At 37.8% G+C, this 14,979-nt stretch overlaps 1 protein-coding gene across 3 annotated transcripts in view; it reads right to left on the bottom strand.

Moving 5' to 3' along the window:
* rapgef5b (Rap guanine nucleotide exchange factor (GEF) 5b) overlaps positions 1 to 14,979 on the bottom strand; it is a 48,428-nt gene that overhangs the window by 9,406 nt on the left and 24,043 nt on the right. For all 3 annotated transcript variants that reach the window (XM_017471309.3, XM_017471311.3, XM_053681282.1), the window contains 3 exons: positions 3,066 to 3,144; positions 2,569 to 2,713; positions 2,224 to 2,321 (listed from right to left, as the gene is read on the bottom strand). In XM_017471309.3, coding sequence (XP_017326798.1) covers positions 2,224 to 2,321; positions 2,569 to 2,713; positions 3,066 to 3,144 — 322 coding nt within the window. The remainder of the gene's footprint in view (positions 1 to 2,223; positions 2,322 to 2,568; positions 2,714 to 3,065; positions 3,145 to 14,979) is intronic.

The following is a 14,979-nucleotide window of genomic DNA, read 5'->3' as shown; positions in this document are numbered from 1 at the left end:
ACTATTGTTAGTCTCCTTATTCTTATTATTCTCCTGCTCATTCTACTTCTTATTCTTCATCTTATTATTATGAAGTCTTGAAGACTTTCCAGTGTCTGAAAACTTACGTTTAAAGCTTTACCCAGTACCTCCTACTCCACTGATTGAGTCTCCTGTTATTTCACAGACCTTGCACATGTATATAAATACTGAAGATATTGCACATGTACATACACAAATAGAACTCTAGCATATGTACATACACACAGATCTGTTTTACTGTTTCTATTATTTCTACTGTATGGGTATTTATGGAAATTATTTTCTTTCTTTCTTTGATGTTACTCCTCCTACTTGTGCTGCTGTGTCAATTTAAATTTCCCCTACAGGGGATCAATAAACGTACTTTACTCTGATCGATCTTATCTTACCTCTGACTGTTATAAAGCACTGGCACTGGAGCCTCCTTAGATAAATGTTAAATAAACATCTCCTCACAGAAAGCTTAGTAATTACACACATTTTTTAAAAATATATATGTTTATGTGGATTGTCCAAAATACTTGTATTTGGAAGTTATTACTATAGAAACAATAAAATATTAGAATGATGCTGCATCCCAATTCGCCTAGTATCCATCCTAAATAGTATACGAGATCAGAATTAGTGTGTCCCAAATAGCAGTATGTAGAAATGGGTATCCCAAAGGTACCCGGATGGTCTACTATTTCCGATTTTCAAAGTGTGGAACCCTGGACACTTTTTCAGCTAATATTTTGTCAATTATCAATCAATTATATAAGGAATAATGAAAGGAACGCTTAAATGCAACGAGGAGTTTGTTTACGGTGACAGCGCGTGTAACTAGGCAACAATGTTCTCTTCTGATACATGGTGTGTCAGTATGTCCCGGTACTTTTTCTTTGCATCCTCTTTTGCTACAAACTCAAACGTATGTGCTTTTGCTTCACAAAAAGAGTATAGAATTTTAGTGTAGTATAAGTAGGTGAATTGGGATTCAGCCTGAACACACTGATATAAACTTTGCAGCCGTACTACTGTCTGAGTCATGCTGTTTTTATTAATCTGACCATGTCAAATCAAGCATTCAACAGCTGTGTGGTATAAGACACTTTAACCGGTATAAACTCACAGATATATGAGAGCCATATGATCCTCAGTTAAGTGGCAAAATAATTTCTTACATAAATAACTAGCAACGTGCGAGATTTTAGTTTATGCACACAAGATGTGTAAGTGTATTCTATTTGAGGTTCTTATCAATAACCTTCTGAGGACTGACACACAGCCTGACTAGTCAGAGGAAATGGGTGTAGTAAGGCTCTCTCAAATAAACACAAAGCCACTGTGGAGCTGCCGACTGCCTGTTAGCTGAGAGCGATTGGCTGCGGATCAGCTGACAAGGCAGCGATTTGGTGTCGTGTTGGTAGAAAGGGGGCGGAGAGAATTTGGTGCAGCCAGAAAGGAGTGTAATATGTTCAATCCAGCAGAGGATTACGTCATCGTCAAGATCTATGAAAGCACTTTCAATGCATGTTGGAAACGAATGGGAAAAAAAAAAACAAATTCAAATCAGGATCACCGTTCATTTCTAGTAATGTACGATCGTTATTAAAACACACACGGTTTGCTTGGTTAGAATAAACAGACATGGAACAGTCCTGCTGATCTTCACCTGTGCTAATTTAAAAAAAACAAGAGCATGATTTAAATGTTTTAATAGTTTTAATGGACTTCCATGCTGAGTACAAATGTACAGGGGCTGAATGAGGACAGTCTGTCTTGTCTACACGCTGGATTAATGAAAAAAAAGAGAAAAAAAAAAGAGCGAATGAGTAGTGTTTTATTTTCTCATGCTATTTCTGTTTCTTGAGTGAAATTCTGCTTTCTTTCATTGTGTCTCCTGGACTACAGACATGGAGAGAATTCTGGAAATCTTCACATCTTGGCAAGTTTCATTGAGAGATGCTTCTCTTATAAAGAGTGTCATTTTTGTTCTTTTGATATATGAATAGGCCCACTTGTCCCCAATGCTGATGAAGAGGGACATGAATCTATTTCCAGTGCCACTGCTTTGCCGATAATTATGTAGTCAACACACAGAAACATCCCAACATCTGTCCTTATTTAGACTGGTATTAAACATGCCAGTCATGAATACAGGTCTACAGGAGGTGTCGTTTGGGTTCTACATACTAGCTCAGTGGATTGGAGAGCACCTACTGTCTGCGCTGCATGCGGAGAAGTTTCTGGAGCTCCTTCACCTCTTTCTCCAGAGTTGGGTATTCATATAGGTCATCCAGAACGTAGCGATACAGCGTCTGTAATAGTGAGACAAACCCCCCTTTAGGCGTGACTTGCAATCGATGGAAGTGGCATGCTGTTTGTTTAGCACTGTAACACTCATTTGGCAAATAATGCGAGACTGAAACCCCAAGCTACATTTACGTTTCAACATCACCTCACCTCATTAGCAAAGCCTGCTGTGTCTCCGGCACAAACAATTCTGAACGCTGAGAGCGCTGACATTTCCACACTGACTAACCACATTGATAGCTGTTACTGTACCTTCATAAATAGTTTGGTGTGTTCGCCCTCCTGCAGAGTGTCAGGACAGAGTGCGATCCACTGAGAAAGCACGTGCAGGACTTTGCGCTTCCTTAGCAGAGTCTCGTTCCCTTCTTCCTTCGTCCTTCCTCGCTTCAAACAATAGGTGGGCGACAGAACAGTTAAGGCATCAAAGCAGAAAGGTGTCACAAAGCTTCTAGGTGCTTCTACACAAACGCAAACAAGGATTTGGAAGAGCCTGAGGGTACATACTGTGTACTGCACTACTGAGACGAGTGCAGTTTTAATTGCATGCTTTCTGGAAGTGGGGAAAGCCTGCAAGATAAACTATGCGTCATTAGATATGCACACGGTGTCTCAGACAGAAACCCCATGCACTCTAATTAGATATGCAAATAGTGTTTAAACAAGACTGCTTCCATTAATATACTCAGAACCTAGAGCATAAGAGTAAAGGCAGCTACGGTGATTCGCGTATTAGGATAAGAAAAGGATATTGTCCGAGAAGCGCTTGGCAAAGGTCACTGGTAGACATGAACACTGGATAAGTCAGCAAAAAGTCATCAAGAAGACGCTCTGAAAATAAACCAAACATACACAGAACAAATACCTGTTAAACAGCAAACTCCATACTGCTGAACACTGAAAACCCCAACAAGTTCACTGTACTCAACTGACTAAGTAAACTCGCTCCCTCAATATAATTGTGTAATGGGGTCCCCTAAAACTTGTATATTTAAGTTCACTTAACGTGGCGTTCGTATAATATACTTAATCAAGTTCACTTAACGTGGCGTTCGTATAATATACTAATCAAGTTCACTTAACGTGGCGTTCATATAGTGTGCTTAAATGAATAAGTTCACTTAACTTGGTGCTCATATAGTGTGCTTAAATAATTAAGTTCACTTAACATGGCATTCATATAGTGTATTTTATAGTTTACTGAACGCGAATCTAACTCAGGTATAGGGAACCTGTGTCCTTAAATAATTAAGTTCACTTAACTTGGTGTTCTTCAATACAGGGTGTCCCAAAAGTCTCCACACATAGGGTAAATTAACACTTTTAGCAAAAAAAAACAAAAAAACAAAAAAACAAAAAAAAAAAAAAAAAAAAACCCTTTATTTACAAAGCATCTTTCATATGACTGCCATTTCTTTGTAAACACACACACACACACACACACACACACACACACACACACACACACACACACACACACCTCTCCTACTCATGATGAACTCTTGAACTTCACTACACCGGTACCGTCAATAGACGAGATGAAGAGGACCTCTTTTTATAATTATCTACCAATCAGTGCATTAGTTCTCTTGTTGCCAGGTGGAACTCCTTTCATGGCCAATCACATCAAAGAACATCCAGAGTGAGCTATTTTAATAAATCATGATTTTCATAACACTTGAAATCTTGTTTATGTATTTTGTAAGTAAACAAGTTAAAGAAACTTTGATTTGTGATTTATGGGGATTTTTTGGGTCCAAAACATGACATTTTACGTAATGTTTAGTCATGATTACTTAACTGTTTAAGTATGTAAAGCTTGAATCCTACAGCACGGGCATGTATACACAGCGCTCTCTATAAGATTCTGTCACTGTTTATATTTTTACAAGATAAATGATAAGCAATTTAAGACTGAAGCTATTATTTCTCTTTTTTTTGTAATAAGCAGAGGAAGACTAGCACATGCTTTTATTTTCATCTCTCTTCGTTTCGTTGCTCTTTTCTGTTTCACAGTATTAATCAAAGACTGCTCCATACAAGAACGCAGCCTGAATGTGTGGCTGCTTTGTGCCTGGAAGGATGAGCCCTTCTTCAGCAGTGACTCTGAGTCAGACTGAGGCTTTGTTTAGTCTCGCAAAGCCAGAAGTGATCTCGATCAAGAATGCATGCCTGGAGATGCTAAGGAGAAAGTCTGGCTTAAGGGTGGATGGAATAAAATCAGAATCAAGGCAACAAACTGAGTTTTAAATTTAGAAGTCAATAAGTCTCGTGAAGGCGGAGCTTAAAGTAAGAGCGGCAATAGGGAAAAACGTATTCTTGTCAGCGACGTCTGATTGTTAGCAAGCGTACAGTACCATGGATGTAGACCCTGCTGGATAGATGAAAAGTCATCAGATAAGAACCCAGTGAAGCATGCATCTGTGTGCTGCAAGGACAGATAACAGATTATATGCCGTAAAAACAGGCATTATCTGCTTTGCAGACTCGCTTGAGATGCTGTTACTCCTCTGGATGCTCAAAGTACGTGGACTACAGGAAATTAGAATGGGTTTAAGAGGGAAAGCGTTTAGGCATGGCAGTGTTTGTTCTTGTCCTTGCAATGTCTCCAGCCCCCACAAGACTAAAGCGTCTTTAATTTCACAAAGCTTTACAGGCCATTGTGAATTACTCACTAACACCAAAACTAAGAGGAACATAGCATTGTAAGCAAACATTTTATTGATGTTCCTGCTTTGTGTCTTTCTTCATGAGGTTATGAGGCACCTTCTAGTGCAGTGTTGAGGTTTATAAAAAAAAATTAAAAAAAAGGAGAGACACACAGTGGTCAGTTTATCCTGGAAAGCTGCAACAAAAAAAAAAAACAACAACAAAAAAAAAAAAACCATGAAGGTATGAAGCTGCAATATATATTATATATATATATGATATATTTGACACCATGACACTTGTATCAATGCCACAGATACAACAGTAATAAATAAATATAACGGTTTGAGTAGTTTCTGATCCAAGCAAACCCCATGTACCTAATGGATCCATTGGGTGGAGTGTATGAATAGTTGTTCACATTTGAAGACTTTTAATATGGCTGACCTGTGCACTGATCTCTCCCTGCCACCACATCATCAGTCTACCTCTCCTGGGTAATGACTCCTCTCAACCTTGCTCAGCTTTAATTTGCTCCTCTGGACTTTTAGCATACTCCAACACATTCATCCATCCATCAGTCCACCCACCCATCAATACCCCACACTATACAGATCCATTAGGACGAGAAAGCACATGTGCTCTCAAATCATTCAGTGCGTGTTCTTTTCCCTTCCCCAAGAAACCTGCAAGAAACTCAATAATTGAAAGTGAAAGGCAGCTGGATAAATGTGCTGACACGAACATGCTACACACATTACATACAGCTTACATGGTGTATAGCCTCGGATAAGATGTACCGTATGATTTTCAGTAAATACGTAAGTATGAAACAAGCTGAACATGCCACGTGTCTATGGCTCGCCTTTCTTATTTTCACATAAATCTCTTATTTCTTATAATTCTCATAAAATATGAATATGAAAGACAAAAAAATTTTCAACAAACAAAAAAGTATATTATTCTAATCCCTCTTGCTGCAGAGATGAATTTGTATTTCTGCTGTAATTAGTTTATAAAATGTTCTGCTTATTGCCATTTATGTTCATTTTCTATCTGGCAAAAACATTTAACAATGAAGAACAAAAATATCTATCTTTTAATCTAATATTAAGATGAGTAACAACAACAACAACAAGAACAACAACAACTATACTACTTCTACTACTACTACTACTACTACTACTACTACTACTACTACTACTACTAATAATAATAATAATGTTAATAAAAAGTTCTTACTACCAGACAATAAAAATCTAAGGTGTAAAACTACCAGCAAAAACAAAAAGTAATAATAATAATAATCAGCATAATCATCATCATACAGTACACACACATACATACACACAAACTTTGTGACTGTTTACTCTTTTTAAACATTGCAAAAGACCATTATTTTGAATTTCATGAAACAATACATATCTGAGGGTAAAATTTATCACATAGAATTTACATACCCCACAGTAATCAGTCTCTGTAAAATTAACAACCTTAAGACTTAACAACCGCTTTTCACCCAACTTTATATTATATATATATATATATATATATATATATATATATATATATATATATATATATATATATATATATATATATATATATATAAACACACACTAATCTGCTAATAAATGTTGTCACTGCTGAATTGCACATTTTGCAAGCTGGTATATTTTCTTATTATTCTGCAATATTCAATCCAATGTTATTATCTCTCGCCATTAAATTTTGTTGTTCATGATTTAACGTAGTTCTAGTGGATCCCTGTAACATAGTGTATCATTTTACATAAGTAAATATTGGATTGAAGAATAAGATCTGAGGGAGTCGGACGCTTACTGTACTACTTCAATTAAAGTTCAGCTGATTAAGCAGGCTATTGTACAAAAAATTCAGCTGATTATGCAGAGTCTTCAATTAAAATTAGGCTGATTGTGCAGGTCATTATAACACTGAGTGAATAAATGAAGTAGAGAGAGAGAGAGAGAGAGAGAGAGAGAGAGAGAGAGAGAGAGAATAATCAAACATGCATGGTTCTATAGTGAAGGTGACAGAGAGTGTGCTCTTCCTTAAGCTGCAAATCCTATTAGGCACACTCTGTTCGTTGGTTGATATGTGTGTATGGCATGTTGGTGGTATTGTAAATTCCACTTTAATTTCACACTCACTTCCCGAGCTTTGTGTTTGCATTCAGCTCCAGTGAATCCCTCACACAATTATGATAATCTGCAGAGCAAAGCTGTCTGCAGCCTGTGGTGCTGCCTCGTACAGGCACATAATATTCTAAATGACATCACACACAACACTATATCTATATATCTAATTATATATATAAAAAAAAATATATATATATATATATATATATATATATATATATATATATATATATATATATATATATATATATATATATATATATATTATATATATATACACACACACACACACACACAGTATCAACCCTCACATTTTTGTAAATATTTGATTATATCTTTTCATGTGACAACACTGAAGAAATGACACTTTGCTACAATGTAAAGTAGTGAGTGTACAGCTTGTGTAACAGTGTAAATTTGATGTCCCCTCAAAATAACTCAACACACAGCCATTTATGTCTAAACTGCTGGCAACAAAAGTGAGTACACCCCTAAGTGAAAATGTCCAAATTGGGCCCAAAGTGTCAATATTTTGTGTGGCCACCATTATTTCCCAGCACTGCCTTAACCCTCTTGGGCATGGAGTTCAGCAGAGCTTCACAGGTTGCACTGGAGTCCTCTTCCACTCCTCCATGACGACATCACAGAGCTGGTGGATGTTAGAGAACTTGTGCTCCTCAACCTTCCTTTTGAGGATGTCCCACAGATGCTCAATAGGGTTTGGAGACATGCTTGGCCAGTCCATCACCCTCAGCTTCTTTAGCAAGGCAAAAGTTGTTATCATACAGGAATACTGCCCTGCGGCCAGTTGGAGGTTGGAGAATACATGGCAAGGGATCTGAGACCATTCCTCCATACAGTTTCTCTCCAGATCCTTCACATTTCGAGGTCCACACTGGTGGACTCTCCTCTTCAGTTCACACCACAGGTTTTCTATGGGTTTCGATTCAGGGGACTGGGATGGCCATGGCAGGACCTTGATTTTGTGGTTAGTAAACCGTTTTTGTGTTGATTTTGATGCATGTTTTGGATCATTGTCCAACTGGAAAATCCAACCATGGCCAATTTTAAACTTTCTGGCGAGGCAGTCAGGTTTTCATTTAATATCTGTTGCTATTTGATAGAGTCCATGATGCCAGGTATCCTAACAAAATGTCCAGGTCCGTTGGCAGAAAAACAGCCCCAAAACATAAAAACAAAAAGAGCCACCACCATATTTAACCATGGGCATGAGGGACTTTTCCATATGGCTACCTCTCTGTGTGCACCAAAACCACCTCTGGTGTTAATTGACAAAAAGCTCTATTTTGGTTTCATCTGACCATAGAACCCGATCCCAGTAGTCTCTGGCAAACTGAAGATGCTTGAGTTTGTTTTTGGATGAGAGTAGAGGCTTTTTTCTTGAAACCCTTACAAACAACTTGTGGTGATGTAGATGACTTCATTGTAGTTTTGGAGACTTTCTGGTCCCAAGACGCTAACGTCTGCAATTATCCAGCTGTGATCCTTGGAGATTTTTTGGCCACTCGAACCATCTTCTTCACAGTGCGTTGAGACAATATAGGCACATCCTCTTCCAAGTTCATAACATTCATAACATCCATAACATTAATTATTGCCCTGATGGTGGAAATAGGCATTTTCAATGCTTGTGCTATTTTTTTATAGCCACTTCCCATTTTGTGAAGCTCAACAACCTTTTGCCGCACATCACAGCTATATTCCTTGGTCTTACCCATTGTTATGAATGACTAAGGGAATTTGGCTTGTGTGTTACCTCATATTTATACCCCTGTGAAACAGGAAGTCAGGGTTAAACAATTTTGCAATTGTTTGATATCCATGAGAGCAGAGTATTTTTGTGATTTAATTTTTTATTATTATTATTATTATTATTATTTTTTTTTTTTACAAAAGCTCAAAAGGTTAAACAATAGTCAATAAAGACAATTTTTCACAGTCTTCTTTGATCATATTTACCAAGGCTGCTAATATTAGTGGAAGCACTGTGTGTGTATATAAACACACACAGACACACACACACACACACACACACACTCAGACGGTACCTATACATGAGATGTATGCTTATCTCACGCACAGCTTGACAGCTTGGTTCTTTCAAATTCAAATCATTTCTACATTTCCATGTTACACTATTTATCCATAATTTCCATAACATTTAATGCTTATAATTCATCATCCAGATGAAACCTGAATCGAGTTACATCCTGATCCACACCCAATTTCCTCTTTGCACAGGCCATTTTGCTGGATATAGATCACTGTGTGCTGCTCTGTGCTTCACCCAGCTCTCTTGCTCTGCCTCATTACTCCAGCATGTGCTCATTTCAGTGGAATTATAATGAATTTTTAATAATCGTAGAGATTAAGGTGGTCACTGGGGAAAACAGCTAAACCTTTCAGAGCTCTTACAAAGTGGAAAAACAGTAACAGTAATGCATTAAGGGGCAAATTCACGGGACTCTCAGACAGATATCGGAATGCGACACTGATTTTAGATACTGATTCAGATTCACGTGGCCTTGAGTGACACGATTCTTTTTTCTTTCTTATTCTGCAAGGACGGGTACTGATCTCAGTCAAGATACAATAACACTAATCTCAATTCAAACTGAAATAACATATGCGCTTGAATTCTATGCTTACATGCTTGTTTTAATCCACATCAGCAATCAGCATCTCCTGACTCATTATGCACATTGCATCTTTTTTTCCCACTTGGCAATAAAGACTAAACTCCCAAGAATCCATTAAAATCCACCTCCATGTTCTACACTGAGAACTACAATGATGTGATGATTGTGATTATCTACAAAGTGACTCTGTGGCCTAGCTGCAGGACAGAGTGTATGTACGTTACTAACACTCGCAACACCAACATAGGGAATCAAAATAAACATGAATAATCCAGTTGCTCACTGCCTCGCTGTCTTACATCAAGTGAACTCTGATGTAATTACACCTGGACCCCCATATCTGATTAACATGCATAACTTTCTGCTCTACTCCTGCTGGGTGTGAGCAAGGTATGAAAACGAGACACATGTGGTGTGAACTGGACTCATTACAATAGGCTCACACGTGTCATGTCCAATGCATGTCCTAGCTACAAATTCCTTCTGGACAATTAAGCTCCCCAGACAAAAAATCTGTCACATCCACCAATAGCAGATTGTATTATGTGTATAATGTCAACAGGGAGTGCACTTGGGTGAATGCAACTTAGTATGGAATCTGGTCAATTTATTGGCCAGACTATAAAGTTGCCTTTTGTTCTTTATTTCCAAACAGAACATGAGTTACTCTCCCAAATTTTGGGGGGCAAATCTGTGTATGTGACTTGTTTGAAGAATGGGGGGGGGGGGGGGGGGGGGGGGGTCACCTCTCGATTTTCAATTCAACTCTAGTTGAATTGCATACAGTCAGTGGAACACTAGTGGTGTCCTTACCTGAAAGGAAACAGAGGTGTAATCACGCACCAGGAAAGAAATTACATTAGAAATTAGTAAAGAAACTACACTTAAGGCTAATTCTTCTGGGGACATTAATTGTATGATATAGTAATTATGTTTTTGCCATTCTTAATTAATCAAGATTCTCTAAAATTAGCTAGTTAGTATTTATTGCATAAAAGTGTATTTAAAGGGGGTCCAAACATCTGAGACCACTAAAGAAAATGCTTCTATTTTTGCAAGTTTACAAATTTTATACGAAATGTTTAATTACAAATGATTTGATTAATAATAACTTGACTGAAAAGTACCATTTTATAGAATATTTACATGAATTTGAAAATATCTGACCTTTAAATGTCACAAAAATTTAAACAGTGACCAACAAATCGTACAGAATCGTAAATGCTGAATATTCAAGATTTTGGACATTTTCTTTTCTCCATATTACTTGGTTAAACTTTCTGTTTATTTCCAGTTATAAATGGAAAAAAAAAAGCAACAGAATTTCAAATGTGGTCTCAGACTTTTGGACCCCACTGTATATTCAGAATTTTTTAGATCCACTCAATTACTGTATCTAAAAAACATACAGATTTACTGATAAAGTAAATCTAATTGTGTGTTAATTTAATCTAATGATTTTGTTCCTAATCCAGCTGAATCTTAGCAATTATCAAGCCAATATTAGCCAACACTGCAATATTTAGCAGCACTACGAAGAAGACTAAGGTTCTAATACTGTTTAAATATCATTAGATACTACAACTGACCGCAGCTAAAATGTAATATTCTTTAATAGTTTAAAAAATAAATTAAAGAAAAAGTATTCCTTTCACTCAACAAATTGCTCTGAAGATGCAACAATTCTGGACAGCAACAGCACAAAATCTGGAAATAGCAAAAAAAAAAAAAAAAAAACCCAGCAGGACATAAGGAGCACTGGAGGCTGACAGAGTGATGATGAAGGTAAGGCTCAGAGGGACTGAGACATTTTTGAAGCACAGGTATGTCTGGTCACTGACGAAAAATCTACCACATGTAGCACATGCTCACTTACAATACCTCTAGTTTTAGATTTTACTTAAATGATTTCTAGTTTCCCAGCAGATAATGTGCTTGTGCTTGTGCATGTGTGTGTGTGTGTGTGTGTGTGTGTGTGTGTGTGTAATCAGTGACTCGTCTGACCTAAGCATTTCATTACTTTCTACTGTCATCCATATGGACCTGGACTACTGCTGTTCATTGACTGCTGCTCACCAATTATCTTCAGCAGGCCTTGAGCAGCAGCCATCCAACCTGAGCTCTGCTGCTATGGTGACTGAATATATTACAGGAGGATAAAGGATATGTTGTAGCAGCATCTCAGCCCACAATAAAGCAAACACTCCTTTATACAGAGACTGTAAATCCAGATCTCCAATTCGCACAAGATTTGTCGATTTGTAGATGCTCTGGCTGTCTGTCATATAGTCATCACAATTTGGCCCTTATCGAAGGTGCTCAGATCGTTACGTCTGCCCATTTTTCCTGCTTCCAACACATCAACTTCGAGAACTGCCTGTTCACATTTTGACTAATATATCCAAACCCTTGACAGATGCCACTGTAACTAGATAATCAAATGTTATTCACGTCACCTGTCAGTGGTTTTAATGTTATGGCTGATACTCACCATCCACTTTAATAGGAACACCTGTACACCTGGTGAGCAGAAAAGCATCTCAACATGTACAAAACACCAAGCTACAACATCAGAAGACCACAACTGGGTTCCACTCCTGTCAGCCAAGAACAGGAATCTAAAGCGATCAGACTCACCCAACCTGAACAATTGAAGATTTGGGGGGGGGGGGGGGGGGACCACCTGGTCTTTTTCCAGTCTTCAACTGTCCAGCTTTGGGTGAGTCTGTGCCCATGATAGCATTAGAGTCTCGTTCTTGATCACACTTTTTCTCCATTCTGATGTTTGATGTGAACATTAACCATTAACTGAGGACCTTGACCTATATCTGCATGATTTTATGCACTGTGCTACTGCCACATGACTGGCTTATTAGTAAACTGCATGAGTGTTCAGGTGTACCTATTAAAGTGGTAAGTGAGTGCATGTGTGTGTATATATTGAAATTGTGATCCATGATCAAGCAAGACATGGACCACCAGTGAAAGAATTTTCGTTCGTGTATTTCTGTGCCGCTCTTAGCTTCTGAGTATTTTGTGCTGTTGTGTTGTAATGTGGACCATGTTGACTGAAAGATACGCTTCACCAGGAGGACCACAACACCATCGCTCCACTACAAGTCAATCGATGCCTGCAAACCCTCCTGTGCACCTTTACCCAACATATTCCTTTGAACACAATCCAGTTTGTGTGCAAGATCATGAACAGTGACAAGCATGTGAGCTGATTGATTCTCAAAAGCACATCCTCAGCTGTGTGAAATCAATACTCCTGTACAAGCACACAGAATGACAATCACACGCAATAGTAATGCCGATCCTCTCATTCCTCCGTCAGTCAACTGCTAATACGGAACAATTCTGTCTCTCTACACCTTCAACATCCAACACTAAGAACTCATTTGAAATAAGATATCCCGGACATATTCCAATATAATCCAAAAGCAATAGAGGTGCCATGAATCTATTCTATTCCACACCACAATCTCTAAATCGTGCATATAAAACCCTGTTAGATGTGAAAATGAGCTCATTAGGCACGTACGAGTGGAATCAGTTCTTCTGACTATTCATAAATTACCTCAGTCTTTCTCCCACACACACACACACACACACACACACACACACACACACACACACACACACACACACACACACACACACACACTCTCTAGCAACACCAAAACTGAGATATAAATAAATGGAAAAAAAAAATACATGCAACTGATGAGGTGGCACACTAATCTAATACACGCAAACACTGCATCATGCACACAGTTCACACAGATACACAACATTCCATACATTACCACATACCACACTACTGACCATATGATTTGGCTAATCTGGACATTTGGTTATATCAATTAAAAGTGTAATGTGGGGGAGAATGTGACAGTTCCTGTAACAGCAGTCAAGGATGAATCATCAGCAGCCATAAAGCACTTAAATAGAGAGAGCAGCAGCCACAGAGACTCAATTTGACAGACAGAGAGAGAGAGAGAGAGAGAGAGAGAGAGAGAGATCGAGAGAGAGAAAATGCAACAGCGATTACATTGATGGCTTTAATGAGGTTAGCACTCACTCAGCTGAACTGATGCTGAGTCTAGCACAGTCATACAAGCTAAAGTGAGCTCATTCTTTCTACATGGAAAAAAATCATGCACATGCACATTAATATAATAAATAAGGAATAAAGCACTTATTGTTGTTATTGGAAAATAACTAACAACATGTTAACACCCTGAAGAGGATTCTTTTCCATTAACAGCACATCCTGAAGTGTTTTATTCCTCTTACATTAAAGCAATTTACCTATGACCTTTTATGAACTCGAGAACGATACGTCGTGGGTTTTTAAAAATGTTTTATCCATATATAGTAATGTTCAATGTTGTGGACCATCTGAGAAACAGGATCAATCCTGTTATCACTGATGTTACAGCAGCTATAAACATTCATCCCCTAACCAGTCTTTTTCTTTCTCTCTCTCTCTCTCACTCTCCCTCTCAGTTAACAAGGCAATAAAACACAGCATGTCATGTTACTGAGAAACCACAAAGTCCTCTGTCCTGAAAACTCTCCTGAGGCAGAAAACGTAGAGTAACACCGTGCTGACACTGAAGACTCGTTCCAAAGAAATCCTCACCGTGTCAACAATTTAGTCTGTTTCGATGAATGTCCACCATACAAGTCCTTGTGTAAGTTGCTACTATATAGAAACGATACCGTATTAGAACGAACACATTAATATAAAGCTGTGATTCGTCTTGAAGCTGAGACTACTCCCAGAGTTTCTGACCAATCAGATATGGTGTGGTATACAACACCATAATTATTTGTTCCATTCATGTGTCATTATGAAGATATGATAAACAATAGGTGTAATAACTAACAATAACAAAAGTAACTAAGAATTGCATTATTATTATTATTATTATTATTATTATTATTATTAATAGTAGTAGTAGTATTATATTTCCTATAATTATGTGTCCACGTATCTGTGTGTTCCTCAGTTATGTTAAGCCCATGTCTAAAGAGTTTAAACTACACCGTAACTGGGCTTGTCTAGAGAGGACAGGAATTAAAACATCACCACAGGGAAACAAGGTGATCAGCAGAACTGACACACATGGACTCGGTCAACTCTTCTTTTTCATTAACTTCAGCAGTTCAATATTCAAGTACTTTAAATG

Source organism: Ictalurus punctatus, chromosome 1, assembly GCF_001660625.3.
Source record: "Ictalurus punctatus breed USDA103 chromosome 1, Coco_2.0, whole genome shotgun sequence".
In the NCBI taxonomy this organism is placed as follows: Eukaryota; Metazoa; Chordata; class Actinopteri; order Siluriformes; family Ictaluridae; genus Ictalurus; species Ictalurus punctatus.
Note: the sequence above shows the minus strand (reverse complement) of the source record. Positions and strands in the feature narration are given on the sequence as shown.